Below are 16872 nucleotides of genomic sequence, written 5' to 3' on the forward strand. Positions count from 1 at the left end.
CTTGGATAGAAAGGAGATCAAACCAGTCAATCTTAAAGGAAAGAAAAGAAGGAAAGTGAAGTTGCTCAGTCATGTCTGACTCTTTGCGACCCCATGGACTGTAGCCTACCATGGTCCTCCGTCCATGGAATTTTCCAGGCAAGAGTACTGGAGTGGGTTTCCATTTCCTTTTCCAGGGGATCTTTCCAACCCAGGGATCTAACTCAGGTCTCCCACATTGCAGGCAGATGTTTTACCATCTGAGCCACCAGGGAAGCCCTCTAAAGGAAATCAACCCTGAATACTTATTGGAAGGATTGATGCTGAAGCTCTAATACATTGGCCACCTGTTGGGAAGAGCTGACTCACTGGAAAAGACCTTGATGCTGGGAAAGATTGAGGGCAGGACGAGAAGGGGGCAACAGAGAATAAGATGGTTGGACGGCATTATTGACTTAATGGACCTGAGTTTGAGCAAACTCTGGGAGAGAGTGAAGGACAGGGAAGCCTGGCATGCTGCAGTCCTTGGAGAGTTAGACATAACTTAGCCACTGAACAACAGTCAGTATTCTCGCCTGGGAGATCCCGTAGATAGTGGAGCCTGATGGACTACAGTCCATGGAGTTGCAAAAGAGTTGGACACAACTTAGTGACTAAACAACAAGAATAACAACAAAAATTCATTTCTTTCTGATGTAGAATTCACTTTTACCCAATTAAAAGTAGGGGCTATATCATAAGTTTGGAAACTATAAGGCAAAGTTATAGAATTTAAAATTAAATCTCTATCCCATTTGAGCTTTCACTATTTATTTTGTTTAGTTTTCTTCTTAGGGGCCAATTTCAATGTCTTCAATGTCTTAGAATTTCAATGTAAGGTTAGTTTTCAATCATAAGTTTGCTAAAACCTTCAAAAGTGATAGTCTTTTTTTTTTTCTTTGGCCACATCATTCATTGAATAAATTCATTACAGATTTCCAACTTTCTAAATAGAAGAAATCAAAACATACAGGACCCATTAAAAAAAAAAATCACTGTTGTGAGGACACCAGAGGTTGACTTACAGACCAGTTCTTCAAGACTTCAAACATTTCTAATGTCTGCTTAATGGTGGGCAATAAGTATAAACTGCCATGCTTGCTTTTTAAAAAACTGTTATTCAACATCAGCTTCTCTCACACTGTGTTTGTCTGGGTAGGCAATTTACTCTTGCACTGTATTTATGTAACTGTTCCTCGTTGAAGCGTTTATGTATCTTTAAAAAATATGGCATTTTTATATGTACATTTTTATAATATAAATGTAAATATATAAATTTTGTGTCAGCTATGATTCAGCAGTTTTAAGTCTAAAGTCAGTAAAGGTATGTGGGCCACCAATGTTTCCTTACTTAATAAAATAGAACAAAACACTTTAATTTTAATTTTTATGAGCTATCCCATTTCCATTGATTAAAAACATGATTTCTGTCTTTATACACATGAAAATAGATTCAGATTTTGGGGCACTTTAAAGTATATTTTGTGTATGACCTTTATATGCGTGTTATAAAAGTATTTTAAGTTCAAAGCAATATTATACTTGCTAATAATTACCAATATTTTAATCTTGCTGTACTTTTCAGAATTCCTAGGACACTTCCCACTAAAGATATTAAGACTCTAGAAAAATAAAAGATGACAATTGTTCATTAAATAAAAGCAACTTGGGGGTGGGAAATAGAAGCTGTTTGAGAATATACAACCAAATCATAGTGCACATTTAAATTACAAAATTTCTTATTTTTTCAGTTTAAACAATTCTTAAAATTTCCTTTCAAAAAGCATACTGATTATATTTTAAACACGTATCAAATATTGCAAACATATTTTTCTCCTTTTACTAGTAACCCCTGCCCCCCTAAACAAAATCCTAGTGAAATAGATACTGGGTGTGTGGCCAAAGTCTGTGAATGTAGGCTATATGTAGGTTTGGTCTGCCGTGTTTCCTCTGAGTAAAGAATTAGAAACGTATGGCCTGCAGCCTGTATAACTGCACCTTTGTGGAGCTTGCTATGTGGGAACATATTCTTCATATAATTTTTCAAGATCTTTTCTTTGCCAAAAAATGAATCATGTTCATAACAGAATAGTTGGGAAATATAAAAAAGTACAGGAAAAAAAAACCCTGTAATCCTACCACCTAGTGATATCTACTGGTGATACTCTGGTATGTTTACTTCCTGTCTTTCTTTTTAAGCAAACAAAAATATAAATGTATACCTACAAAAATATGATTATGCTATTTACAGAGATTGAGTTCCTGCCTTTCTCAATGGATCAAATGTTCTTGGTTGCTTCCCTTTCTCCTTATATGTTCTTTATAAAAATGTATGATTTTAATGGCCAAAAATATCTTCATTGAATAGATATAGCATACGGTAAAATAAAGACTGGTATTTATAATTTAATAGCTTTTAAAGTTTTACTTTGTGTAAGTAAAATTTAGGTTTTTTTTTTTTATTACAAAAATTGCTATATAAAATAAACCCTTAAAAGCTATAAAATTACAGATATCACATTTTGGACAACTGATGTCTCTCAGCATGATGTTCAAACAGTGGTACAAAGCCTCTTTATGGTTCTATAACTCCTCAAAAGTTGGGGAGGGTCAACAACATAGGCATTGCATGAGGAAATGACATCCCCATGTTTCAGGTCATGTCTCAAGGTCCATTTGAAATTGAGAGAATCTGTAATGTCACACATGGATAACTGCAGGTCTGCTTGTAAAGTCCACATGCTGAACTCCTACAAGCTGTAAAACAGAGTTGATGGGTTTATGATCCAACCTATTCCTATCATGGTGTATAAAATGGATGTTGTTACCTAGAAGAGAATAAGAATACAAGGTAAAGGTTAACATATAGGGTTATTCATTAGATGTACTGCTTTCTAGAATCAGGTCAGTATTTTAACTTCTAATTAGTCCAAATGAAAAAGTTATTTACCTGGAGTACATAGCATTCTCCATATAATGACACAATAAATTTTAATTAAGGTAGTAAAGCATGACAAAAATTATGGTTAAATAAGGTTAGTACTTAATTCTTTATGTACTTTCCCTGCTGCAAAGGGAAAGACTTAAATTATAACCTTCTGTTAGGTTTCATTAAATGTAATTAAATAAAACAGCTTGTCAAACAGACAGGAAGAATATGGAACTAGTGTAGATATCAAACCAGAAAATCATCTGTTTCTTAAATGTAATAACAGAATAAATCCCTTCCTTAAAAAATTTACTCCTAATTACCAATTTAATAGCCTACATATATTATAACCATAGCCTAAAAGAGGCTGAAAAATAAGAGCATTAAGACAATCAGTTATATAATACAATTCTTCTATCTGCTCAAATGAAATACTAGTAATTTAAGCGCAGGTGGTGGCGGTGGGCCGGCGCACTAAGCGCGGCTGAGAGCTACCCCGCGTCCGAGGCCAGGGGCAGCGGCCAGGAGGAACCACCCCGCGTCAGAGGTCAGAGGCGACGGCCAAGAGGAGCCACCGTGCATCCAAGGCCAGGGGTGGTGCCCGAGAGGAGCCACCCCGTGTCCGAGGCCAAGGGCGGCAGCAGGAAGGAGCAACCCCATGCCCAAGGCCAGGGCAGCGACCGGGGAGCAGCAACCCCATGCCCAAGGCTAGGGGCAGCGGCTGGGAGGGGCAACCCCACGTCCAAGGAGTGGTGGCTGTGCGGGCACAGGAGGGCCTAGAGGAGCCACCCCACCCTGAAGGTCAGGAACGGCGGCGGGAGGAGATACTCCTCATCCAAGGTAAGGAGCAGTGGCTGTGCTTTGCTGGAGCAGCCGTGAAGAGATACCCCACGCCCAAGGTAAGAGAAACTCAAGTAAGATGGTAGGTGTTGCAAGAGGGCATCAGAGGGCAGACACACTGAAACCATACTCACAAAAAACCAGTCAATCTAATCACACTAGGACCACAGCCTTGTCTAACTCAATGAAATTTATAGTCTAGATCCTGTTTACTTTAATTCTTGGAATGAAGACCAGAATTTTAACATAAAACAACATTAGATTACTAAATATTATAAGAGGCCTGTTTTCTGTATTGTACCTATATGCTGTCTACACTAACCATTGTAGATTTAATATCATGAACTGGCTTTTTATAAAATAAATTCAGTTCAGATCTCTAGTCATTCCCATTCTATTGATTTCCTCTATTTCTTTGCATTGATCGCTGAAGAAGGCTTTTTTTTTAATCTTTCCTTGCTATTCTTTGGAACTCTGCATTCAAATGGGTACATCTTTCCTTTTCTCCTTTGCTTTTTGCTTCTCTTCTTTTCACAGCTATTTGTAAGGCCTCCCCAGACAGCCATTTTGCTTTTTTGTATTTCTTTTCATGGGGATGGTCTTGATCCTTGTTTCCTGTACAATGTCACCATAGTTCATCAGGCACTCTATCAGATCTAGGCCCTTAAATCTATTTCTCACTTCCACTGTATAATCCTAAGGAATTTGATTTAGGTCATACCTGAATGGTCTAGTGGTTTTCCCTGCTTTCTTCAATTTCATTCTGAATTTGGCAGTAAGGAGTTCATGATCTGAGCCACAGTCAGCTCCCGGTCTTGTTTTTGCTGACTGTATAGAGCTTCTTCATCTTTGGCTGCAAAGAATATAATCAATCTGATTTTGGTGTTGACTATCTGATGATGTCCATGTGTAGAGTCTTCTCTTGTGTTGTAGGAAGAGGGTGTTTGCTATGACCAGTGCGTTCTCTTGGAAAAACTCTATTAGCCTTTGCCCTGCTTCATTCTGTATTCCAATGCCAAATTTGCCAGTTACCCCAGGTGTTTCTTGACTTCCTCCTTTTGCATTCCAGTCCCCTATAATGAAAAGGACATCTTTTTTGGGTGTTAGTTCTAAAAGGTCTTGTAGGTGTTCATAGGACCGTTCAACTTCAGCTTCTTCAGCATTACTGGTTGGGGCATGGACTTGGATTACTGTGATATTGAATGGTTTGCCTTGGAAACGAAGAGAGATCATTCTGTCGTTTTTGAGATTGCATCCAAATACTGCATTTCGGACTCTTTTGTTGACCATGATAGCTACTCCATTTCTTCTAAGGGATTCCTGCCCACAGTAGTAGATATAATGGTCATCTAAGTTAAATTCACCCATTCCAGTCCATTTTAGTTCACTGATTCCTGGAATACTGATGTTCACTCTTGCCATTTCCTGTTTGACTACTTCCAATTTGCCTCAATTCATGGACCTAACACTCCAGGTTCCTATGCAATACTGCTCTTTACAGCATTAGACCTTGCTTCTATCACCAGTCACATCCACAGCTGGGTATTGTTTTTGCTTTGGCTCCATCCCTTCATTCTTTCTGGAGTTATTTCTCCACTGATCTCCAGTAGCATATTGGGCACCTACTGACCTGGGGAGTTCCTCTTTCAGTATCCTGTCATTTTGCCTTTTCATACTGTTCATGGGGTTCTCAAGGCAAGAATACTTAAGTGGTTTGCCATTCCCTTCTTTTGCGGACCACATTTTGTCAGCCCTCTCCACTATGACCCGACCGTCTTGGGTGACCCCGCGGGCATGGCTTAGTTTCATTGAGTTAGACAAGGCTGCGACAGACCACGCAGAAGCGTGGCCGAGAGGAGCTACCCCACACCCGAGGTCAGGGGCGGTGGCCGGGAGGAGCAACCCCACGTCCAAGGAGCAGTGGCTGCCCGGGCGCAGAAGGGCCGAGAGGAGCTACTCCACGTTCAATGTCAGGAGGGATGGCTGTGAGGAGATACCCCTCATCCAAGGTAAGGAGCAGCGGCTGTGCTTTGCTGGAGCAGCCATGAAGAGATACCCCACGTCCAAGGTAAGAGAAACCCAAGTAAGACAGTAGGTGTTGCAAGAGGCATCAGAGGGCAGACACACAAACCATAATCACAGAAAACTAGTCAGTCTAAAAGATGTCATACAGATGGCCAAAAAGTACATGAAAAGATGTTTAACACTGTTACTTATCAGAGAAATGCAAATCAAAACTACAATAAGGTATCTCCTCACACTGGTTCGAATGGCCATTATCAAAAAGTCTACCAACAATAAATGCTGGAGAGGGTGTAGAGAAAAGGGAACCTTCTTACAGGGTCAGTGGGAATGTAAACTGGTACAACCACTATGGAGAACAGTATGCTGCTAAGCTGCTAAGTTGCTTCAGTCGTGTCCGACTCTGTGCAACCCCATAGACGGCAGTCCGCCAGGCTCCCCCGTCCCTGGGATTTTCCAGGCAAGAACACTGGAGTAGGTTGCCACTTCCTACTCCAATGCATGGAAGTGAAAAGTGAAAGTGAAGTTGCTCAGTCGTGTCCGACCCTCAGCGACCCCATGGACTGCACCCTTCCGGGCTCTTCCATCCATGGGATTTTCCAGGCAAGAGTACTGGAGTGGGGTGCCATTGCCTTCTCCGATGGAGAACAGTATGGAGGTTCCTTAAAAAACTAAATATAGGGCTTCCCTGGTGGCTCAGTGGTAAAGAATCTGCCAGCCAATGCAGGAGACATGGGTTCAATCCCTGATCCAGGAAGATTCGACACGCTGAGCAGCAACTAAGCCCACATGCCACAACTATTGCGCCTCTGCTCCAGAGCCCAAAAGCCACAACTACTGAAGCCCCAGAGCCTGTGCTCTGCAGGCAACAAGAAATGCCCCTGGAATGAGAAGCCCATGCACCACAACTAGAGAGTAGCTGCCACTCGCCACAACTAGAGAAAAGCCTGCATAGCAACAAAGACCCAGCACAGCCAAAAATAAATAAATAAAAAATTAAAAAAAACCCCTAACAACTACCATATGATCCAGCAATCCCACTCCTGGGTATGAATCTGGAGAAAACCATAATTTAAAAAGATACATGCACTCCAATGTTCACTGCAGCACTATTTACAATAGCCAGGACATGGAAGCAACCCAATGTCCATCAACAGGGAAACAGATACACAATGGAATCTCAGCCATAAAAAAGAATGAAATAACGCCACCCGCAGCCACATGGATGAACCTAGGGATTATCATACTAGGTGAACTAAGTCAAAGAAAGATAAATATCATATGACATCACTTACATGCGGAATCTAAAAAAAAAAAAATGATACAAATGAACTTATTTACAAAACAGAAACAGACTTCAACTTATGGTAGCCAAAGGGGACAGATGGGGGGAGGAATAAATTAGGAGTGTGAAATTAACATATATACACTACTATATATATAATAGGTAATCAACAAGGACCTAGTGTATTGAACAGGGAACTCTACCCAATATTTTGTAATAACCTACATGGGAAACATAATGCTGAAAAAATCCATTACCTCTAAGGGATTCTTGCCCACAGTAGTAGATATAATGGTCATCTGAATTAAATTTGCCCACTCCAGTCCATTTTAGTTCACCTAAAATATAGATGTTCACTCTTGCCATCTCCTGCTTGACCACTTCTAATTTACCTTGATTCATGGACCTAACATTCCAGGTTCCTAAGCAATATTGCTCTTTACAGCATCGGACTTTATTTCCATCACCAGTCGCTTCCACAGCTGGGCTCATCCACAGCTTTTACTCTGTTTCTTCATTCTTTCTGGAGTTATTTCTCTGCTCTTCTCCGGTAGCATACTGGGCACCCACTGACCTGGGGAGTTCATCTTTCAGTGTCATATCTTTTTGCCTTTTCATACTGTCATGGGGTTCTCAAGGCAAGAATACTGAAGTGGTTTGCCATTCCCTTCGCCAGTGGACCACGTTTTGTCAGAACTCTCCACCATGACCCGTCCATCTTGGGTGCCTCTATAAAGCATGGCTCATAGTTTCATTGAGTTAGACAAGGCTGTGGTCCGTGAGATCAGTTTGATTGGTTTTCTATGATTGTGGTTTTCATTTGGTCTGCCTTATGAAGGACAAGGATAGGAAGCTTATGGAATCTTCCTGATGGGAGAGGCTGACTGTGGGGGAAACTGGGTCTTGTTCTGAGGGGCAGAGCATGCTCAGTACATCTTTAATCCAATTTTATATTGATGGATGGGGCTGTGTTCCCTCCCTGTTGTTTGACCTGAGGCCAAACTATGGTGGAGGCAATGAAGATACAGGCGACCTCCTTCAAAAGGTCCCGTGGATGCACTGCCGCACTCAGTGCCCCTGACTCTGCATCAGGCCACCACCAACCCCTGCCTCCACCGGAGACTTCTGGACACTCACAGGCAAGTCTGGGTCAGTCTCTTGTGGGGTCACTGCTCTTTTCTCCTGGGTCCTCGTGTGCACAGGGTCTTATTTGTGCCCTCCAAGAGTCTGTTTCCCTAGTCCTATGTAAATTCTGTAATCAAATCCCACTGGCCTCCAAAGTTAAATTCTCTGGGGGTTCTCAGTCCCTTTGCCAGATCACCAGGTTAGGAAATCTGTTGTGGGTCCTAGAACTTTCTTAACAGTACAAGAATTTCTTTGGTATAATTGTTATGCATTTTGTGGGTCGTCTGCTCACCTCCACTGAAATTTTTAAGGAGTATTATAGCCACATACAAATCACCAAACCACCACTGATTTTCCCTATCCCGAATACCTGGAATCACTCAGGCATGGAATGGTGGCCACAGTACATCCAGTAAACAGACATCAAAAATATACAGGAGTGTTTGAAGACAAACGATGTCCCCTGTGAGAGCACAGCATCCTGACTGCTACCGTGTACACTTTTACATGGCGGCTACTTTATAAAGAAAGCGGATGGCCTTTTGACTTCCAGATAGCATAAAAAGCACACTGCTGAAGCTGAGCTTTGATGCTTACCTGGACCTAAAATGAGTGTTCCACCTTGCTGAGCTGGGTCTCCTTGAAAATCAAAAAGAGGGCCAGTTACTGCTCTCCACAGGCTCCGAATGCTTCCTGAGAGTATATTTGATTTTACATGGGGGCTCTGTCCTGAAATATTAGGAATTGTCTTTAGATGTTATCATTTTATATTTGACTTGATATTAAGATAACGTTAGTATTTTTAGAAAACAGTCTCTCTCTTATGTATTATCTTACTTTTTGACTTGCCTTTTTCTCTTCCTCCGAAGAAGTTTCTCAGCCTTTCACTACTGATGTTTAGACCAGATAAGTCTTTGTCCTGAGTAACATAGGGTGATTGCCATCATCCATGCTCTCTGAACTTACTTCATGCCATAGCAACCACCATTTACCAAGCTGTGACAATTGAAAATGTCTCCAGACAGTGGCAAATATCCCCTGGGTGGGGGAGGGGTCAAATTGTCCTCAGTTGAGAACTACTACTTTAAAAGAGGAAGTGATGACAGACCCAAATCATTTTCTGCCACTGAAAAATGTCAGCTATAGAATTGTCAAACTGGCAGTGCTTTCCTTTTTAATCCCCCATTTATATTTGGTTTAGTCTCTTACCTAGTAATAGATAACTGCATTCCTCTTCAAAAGACATTGTGGCACAGACTACTGTTATATGCTGGTCGAAACTTGTTTACTCTTTCTGGGACCACAACTAAACATTTCCCAGTCTTCCTGGGGTTTGGTATGGCTCTATGACCACAATCAAACCAATGAGTAAAATAATGTGTGCCACTTCCCTGGCATCTCCTAAAAACCTCTCCAGAGGTGCTTATCCATGTTTTTTCTATCAGGTTGGTGCAAATATAGCTGCAGTTTTTGCATTGCTGAAATTTGCCATTTGATTTTGGAATACATTCTTAATACATGTGGTTATGTTATATATCATTTTCATGCACATTTCTCATTTTATGTCTTTTTTGCTAATGACTTATTACTTGCTATTTATTTCACATTTATTTTGGACTATGGAAATGATGTTAGACTACCAAATCTGAGCAATTTTCTCATTTGAGTTTAAAATGAATCATAAAGCAGTAGAAACAACTCAGTGATGCACTGGCCCAGGAACTGTTGATGAATGCACAGTGCAGTGGTGGTTCAAGAAGTTTTACAAAGGAGACAAGAGCCTTGAAGATGAGGAACATAGTGCCCAGCCATCGGAAGCTGACAACGACCAACTGAGATCATCAAAGCTGATCTTCTTACAACTACATGAGAAGTTTCCAAAGAACTCAACATAGGCTGTTCTACAGTCATTGGGCATTTGAAGCAAATTGGAAAGGTGATAAAGCTTAATGAGTGGGTGCCACATGAGCTGACCGGAAATTTTTAAAAATGTCATTTTGAAGTGTTGTCTTCTCTTATTCTATGCAACAACAAGGAAGCATTTCTCAATTGGATTGTGGTGTGCAATGACAACTGGTGATGACCAGCTCAGTAGCTGGACCAGGAAGAGGCTCCAAAGCACTTCCCAAAGCCAAACTTGCACCACAAAAAGGTTATGGTCACTGTATCACTACAGCTTTCTGAATCCTGGTGAAACCATTACATCTGAGAAGTATGCTCGGCAAATTGATGAGATGCACCAAAAACTGAAATGCCTACTCCTGGCATTGGTCAATAGAGAGGGCCCAGCTCTTCTCCATGATAATGCCCGCACGTAGCACAACCAATGCTTCAGAAGTTGAATGAACTGAGCTATGTAGTTTTGCCTCATTCGCCATATTCACCTGACCTCTTGACATCTGACTACCACTTCTTCAAGCATCTCGACAACTTTTTGCGGGAAAAATGCATCCACAACCAGCAAGAGGCAGAAAATGCTTTCCAAGAGTTTGTTGAATCCCAAAGAATGGATTTTTACACTACAGGAATAAACCAATTTATTGCTTGGTGCCAAAAATGTGTTGATTGTATTGATACCTACTTTGATTAATAAAGATGTGTTTGAGCCTAGTTATAATTTAAAATTCATGGTCTAAAACATCAATTACTTTTGCACCAACCTAAATACATCCTTTGAAGTTTGGATTGACAATGGCAGAGCCACATGATGGAAGAGGCCTGAGTCTTTCCTACTGTGTCCCTCAATTGCTGCTTGGAGAAGCACCCAATAGAAGTATCCTTTTTGAAACGTGAATGAATAGGAACTAACTTCATTCTTTATATGCCACTGAGACTCTGAGGTTTAGCTATAACAACAGTAACTATAGCTACCTTTCCATTTTTACTTGTCAGTTTTTCTATTTCCTTTCTCACAGTGCCTGATACTTTCACTACCTTTGAGTAAAGAAACTACCTGTTTTATAACTTATCTTTTTCCTACCCCTGCCTTTTATTAAAAAAAAAAAAATTTGGACTCCACCAATTCTAAGGCCAGAGAGTGACTGAGCAGTGAGACACTGCAGCCCAGGTCTTCCTGCCTGCCGCGGTCTGCCTCTCCAGGTGCATGTCAACCAGTGTACACAGTTACCAGTCCCATTTATCTTCTCCTGTGGGAGTCACAGCACAGAGCTAACCCCTCAGCCCTGCAGTCCAGCTTCAACTAGTGCTTTGGGCTTTTTATTTTAATGATTATGCTGCCTTTGACCTGCCTGATTTCTTAATATTTCCAGAAACCTATTATTTCCTTCATCTCTCCAACTTTTCTATTTCTTTTGTGTTTATAAGAGGATGGACATTCATTCCTCTTACAAAGAAGCAAATACATTCTCACTAGCTTAGAGACATGGGTAAAGGACTAAAGTTAATGTTTTCAAGGATTTTATACCTAAAATAATGTTCATAAATCCAAACTATCCCCTTATATCCAAAGAAGGGTCATTTAATATTTCTGAAATGTTAAAAATTCAATTGAAGAAGATTCCACAACCTAGAATTTCACAATCTTGGCTGTAAAGCACAGTCTAATTTTGCCAGTATGAATTTAGTTATGTGTAAAACTCCTGTTTTTTTTTTCCCAATGTTTTCCTCTTTACTTTGGTTCTTGGACTCAAGACCAGAATTTGAATTTGAAATATTAGATTAGGTATTGTAAGAAGCATGTTTCCTGCATGCACTTATCTGCTGTCTACAGCGATCACTGTAGATTTAATACCATAAACTGGCTTATTATCAAGTAAGGCAAGATGAAATATCAGGTAAACCCATTACCTCCTTGAATTTAGTGGCTTTATTTTCTTATTCTTTGTCTTTATAACCTGTCCCATTAATTTTAAATTATTATATTTTATTTTCAATGTTGCTTTCAAGTAGGATTATTCTGAGACTGATTCTAAGACCTGTGCTTTTTCAGGTGGGAACTTTAAAAAATCATTTCATGAGAACCTAGTGTTTTCTGTTTGGAAAGAGAGTTGTTTGACACAGATCAAAGGAGTTTAAATGATTTGAATATACTTTCTTTATAATTATAAGCATGTATTTTGCTTTAAATTCATCTGTTTTCTTTGCAATTCTCTCTCTCTATTGAGGCAATGAATGATGAGGTGTCACTAAAGTAAAACTCACAGTTTATATCAAAAGCAGCTAAATGATAAACAGACCTTACATGTGCTGAGGCTCTGATATAGCACAGGAAAATAGTCTACCAAAGATTAAGGTTCACAATCTGTACTGTTGCAATTTCCTATACTAAAAAGAGAGGAGGAAAAAAAGAACAGATTCTCTATCTATGGTACCTCATCATTAGTTTTAATAAAGTTTAGGTCGCTTTCTTTAAAAACATTAGTAAAGGAAGGGATCATGTCAACTCCGCTTCATAAGTAGCAGCTCTGTGATCTGTCCCTCTGTGTCTCTACTTCATGCCCTGTCATTTCTTTCTAGGCTATTACTACAGACTTGTCAAGAACACCAATTACAATTGATACCTCCTGTTTGGCACGTTCCAATTGCTCCTCTACCTGGCAACAAGACTTCTCCACTCCAACACTTTTATGACTCCCCCACTGCCTTGAGAATGAATCCAAACTCCTTGGCTTGTTCCCAGACTCAGTCCCTTGGCTCACACAATTCCCAACTGGCTCTTAGTCTCTGGCCAGACATAGAGAACTCCTGCAGTTCTCCAAGAGTCAAAATTTTTCATACTGATGGGCTACTTTCTGTCAGCTGCAGCATTCCCAGCCTCACTTCAGCCAGCTAACTCCTTAAAGAGTGAGCTTAGACAACACCATTTCTAAGAAGCCCTCCCAGATTCTTCTCTCCCTGTGCATTTCTGGTATTACAGGCATTTCTGTATTATCTGCTAAGTCACTTCAGTCGTGTCCGACTCTGTGCAACCCCATAGACAGCAGCCCACCAGGGTCCCCCGTCCCTGGGAGTCTCCAGGCAAGAACACTGGAGTGGGTTGCCATTTCCTTCTCCAATGCATGAAAGTGAAAAGTGAAAGTGAAGTCGCTCAGTCGTGTCTGACTCTTAGCGACTCCATGGACTGCAGCCTACCAGGCTCCTCCGTGAAATGAGATTTGCCAGGCAAGAGTACTGGAGTGGGATGCCATTGCCTTCTCCATTCTGTATTATAGGTATTGCCAATACATGCTCTCCTCTTTTACAAGCCCTAAGCTGTAATGTAATTAACTGTTTGCTTCTTTCTCCCAGGGTAGATTATGAGCATTGGGAGGGCAGGGACTGCGTCTTTTGTCACAGTCGTCCTGGGAACAGCCAACACAGTGGGTACCATGGGTGTCATTCTCAACATTTGTTCAGAGTAACTGATCTGGGTTCTAGTTGAGTTTTCTTGCTTGGTATTTCAGAAGCCAAGTTCCTTTTATCTAAAACACATATCAATAGTTCACCTAAAGCTTATTGTACTTTTAATTATAAAGAATTGTGCAAGGGCAGGGAATGTGAACCATATAGAGATGAATAAAACATCAAACCTTTCAACTAACTATACTACTTATCACCTTAAGTTCGATCATAGAGTATATAATAAAGTACAAGATGCTATTAAAAAACAATGAGGGAAGCAATTGCTTCTGCTGGTAGAGCTATTTAGACCCCCTTTGAGTTGGGCTTTAGATGAAAACTAAGATTTCATCAGTTAAAGAACATAAGAGTGTTCAAAGCCATGGTGTTGAGGTATGAAAATATATTAACTTAAGCAATATTATTTTTCTTTTAAATACAAAAGTAAAATATACTCATTGTAAAAAAAAAAAATATATATATATATATATATATACACATACATATATATATAAGCCACTGTTCTCACTCCCATGTCTTGGGGTAAACATTGCAATGTCTTTCAAAACAATTTTCATCACACACACATATATAATAGTATAGATATTTATGTTTATGAAAATAGTTTTTATTTTCACAAAAACGAAATCATACTGAAAACACTGCTTTGAACTTGCATTTTTTCATTCATTTAGAACTTCACCAACAGCCTTCCATGTCATTACATCCAGGAAATGAATCTTTTAGAGTATCATGAATCTGGACCACTTACTAGAATCATAAAGAGCAGGTTGATTTATGAATTTACCATTTATTCCCCTATGCATATATATACTTATGTGAAATGTGAAATATACTATCAGGATTTCCTACTTGAGACATGTCTTACCTGAGGAGGCAATTTCTTCACCTCTTTTCATTCCCAATCTTTTATAAATTTCTCTCTCAGGATCAACATAGATTTCATGAGAATACCCAGTTAGTTTACAGAAAGGCTGAAAAAAAAAAGTATAGTTGGAATTTTTATCAAGACAAATGAGAGAAAAATAGTGATAATCTGACTAAATTTTAGCAAATTTAGACCCAGGTTCGATCCCTGGGTCAGGAAGATCCCCTGAAGAGGGGAATGGCTACCCATTCCAGTATTCTTGCCTGGAGAATTCCATGGACAGGGGAGTGTGGCAGGCTACAGTCCATGGGGTTGCAAAGAGTTGGACATGACTGAGTGACTAACACTTAAGTGATTTAGGTAATTATATAATTTTTACATCTAAAACAGATTTAGCCTGTTAGGGTCCCAATTGGCTATATATTTACCTCAATATGATGGTAGGATGACTGTCCAATCACTATGAGAGTGACATTTGCTTCCTTTAGGAGAGAAAAAGGACATGTACATATTATTAGAAATTATGTTTCCCCTAATTATAACTTCCCCTAATCCAATTCTTTTCTTCCATTTTAATGCCACCTATAGGCTTCCAGAAGAACGGTATAAACAGCCAAATTGTGTGAGTCAAAGCAATTATGCTCAAATATTCAATTAATTCAGATGATTCTTTTGCTAAGTAAGAATTTAAAAATAATAGTCAGTAATTCTCAACACTTTCCCAAAAGGCATACATTAAACTAGAATAAACACTATTAAAGTAGGGTTATTTAATCAGACAATTTTATTCTTTCACATCTTGATTGACAAGGTCTGCTGAAAACAGATCTTAATTTTACAGAAGCTACCAATGCTTTCACTAAAAAAGCTAACCTGGGGACAAACCTTTATATGCTTGAGGAAATACACCTGTATGTGGCTGTCACAAGAATGTGGAACTGTAATTCCATTAAGGATACAAATTTTTCATCTTTAAGTTATACTAGTAACTTCCTGTAACGAACAACTATTTGGAGTGTCTGTATTATAAAACTAAAGAAAAGAAAATATTTCTAGCATTTCTGTTTTTCATAATTATCAATCAACATTTGAGAATAGGCAGGTTATTAGGTAACACCAAAATCATTATTATGGTTAGTCTTTTTATAGTCAGGCAGTAATGAATAGGACAGAAATACACTTCCAATGAGTCTCTTCCCTTTTTGGAGGTGTTGGGGAGATGTGTGGGATGATGATAATCTGGGTTTGTGAGCGTCTGTGCTGGAGAGGCGGCGCATTCTGCACCTCATGCCATCACACTCCTCATAAACCACAGGTGAGTTTCACCAGGCCGCCCGGAAGCGGGGCACGCTGCTGCTCACTCTAGGGAAACTTACTTGTAAGAAACTCTTGGGGATTTTGGCCAGATCTTCTACGTATTCCTTGCAGATGTAACACAGGAAATGCTGCAAATCCCAACACAGGCAAAAAGGACAAGTTAGCAACTAACACTCTCGGAGTCAGAAATAACCAAGTACTTATGCGTGACGTAATGCTACACCCAAGACTGTTAGAGATGTCAAGGGTGCCCAAATGTGCCCTGAAATTGGGCCCCACGCAGTCTCTGTTAGGCCTCTTCGCTCGCTGAGAAAATGGCCTTGGCTTGGCGGGCTGCTTTTCCTTTCCCGTTCAAGGAAGCGAGAGCGGAGTCCGCCTTCCAGAAACCTTTAGTGGACGGCCACTAGAGGAAGGGTCAGGCCCGGCGGGTTCCGTTCTCCGGTCCTGGACCCTTCCAGAGGCCAGATGTAACTCCCCCCAGGGGAGGCCGCGGAAACAACCTCCATCCCTGCCTGCAGGTGAGGTCCCTGCGCCGGATCGTCCCGTCGCCCGTGCTCACCCGCACGAAGACCACGATAGCCCGGCGCTCTCGGAACAGCTCACCAAACGGCACAGGCCTCCCGGAGGCGTCCAGCACAGGCAGCTCGGCCACGGCGGCGGCCAGGGGCTGCCAGCTCGCGGGGCCGCTTGGGACTGGGGCTGGGGCGGCGTGACCGCTGACCTGCCGCGTGACCGGGGCCTCGGAGGGGTCTGCCATCGCGCCCTACGTCCGAGGGCGCCCGGATAGCGACCGAGCGGGATGGAGGCTGGGTGGGTTGGATCGCGGCCAAGCGGAGCGCAAGGGGCGGGGCTCTCCGCGGGGCGGAGCTGCCCGGGGCCCAGGCTCGCTGCGGAGCTCCGGGGCCTAACCCGCTGCACCCGGCGGTTCTCAGGCAAGACCTCGAGAGTCTGCGTTTGACGTGGCTCCGATGGTTCCGAAGCTGCAGAAAGGTACAGAACCACTCTCGAGATTTCTGACCCAGCCGCTCATGGTAGGAAGAGAGACAGAGAGAGACACGGAGGCGGGGTGGGGGGTAGGGCGGGGGCGGAGAGAGAAAGAGACAGAGACAA

At 41.2% G+C, this 16872-nt stretch overlaps 1 protein-coding gene across 3 annotated transcripts; it reads right to left on the minus strand.

The window, feature by feature from the left end:
- Positions 1–830: 830 nt before the first annotated feature.
- On the minus strand, positions 831–16521 carry PRXL2C (peroxiredoxin like 2C). Of its 3 annotated transcripts, none has more exons than XM_068974216.1 (6): positions 16322–16521; positions 15822–15890; positions 14874–14927; positions 14446–14551; positions 8817–8858; positions 831–2846 (listed from the first exon to the last, which is right to left on the minus strand). In XM_068974216.1, the coding sequence occupies exons 1-6, from the start codon at positions 16517–16519 to the stop codon at positions 2719–2721; spliced, it is 597 nt and encodes a 198-aa protein (XP_068830317.1). In that variant the 5' UTR covers positions 16520–16521; the 3' UTR covers positions 831–2718. The 3 variants fall into 3 exon arrangements, with proteins under 3 accessions (XP_068830317.1, XP_068830316.1, XP_068830318.1); XM_068974215.1 differs by having other exon boundaries at positions 8817–8948; XM_068974217.1 differs by lacking the exon at positions 8817–8858.
- Positions 16522–16872: the final 351 nt, after the last annotated feature.

The sequence above is a fragment of the Capricornis sumatraensis genome, chromosome 6 (genome assembly GCF_032405125.1).
Source record: "Capricornis sumatraensis isolate serow.1 chromosome 6, serow.2, whole genome shotgun sequence".
Classification (NCBI taxonomy): domain Eukaryota; kingdom Metazoa; phylum Chordata; class Mammalia; order Artiodactyla; family Bovidae; genus Capricornis; species Capricornis sumatraensis.

What these genes read in the sequence shown, in the direction of transcription:
- PRXL2C (XM_068974215.1), bottom strand. Translation starts at nt 16,519, where the DNA reads ATGGCAGACCCCTCCGAGGCCCCGGTCACGCGGCAGGTCAGCGGTCAC. An exon ending in CTATCGTGGTCTTCGTGCGG is followed by an intron (nt 15,891 to 16,321) that starts GTGAGCACGGGC and finishes TGGGATTTGCAG; the next exon opens with CATTTCCTGTGTTACATCTG. An exon ending in CATCCTACCATCATATTGAG is followed by an intron (nt 14,552 to 14,873) that starts GTAAATATATAG and finishes TTTTTTTTTCAG; the next exon opens with CCTTTCTGTAAACTAACTGG.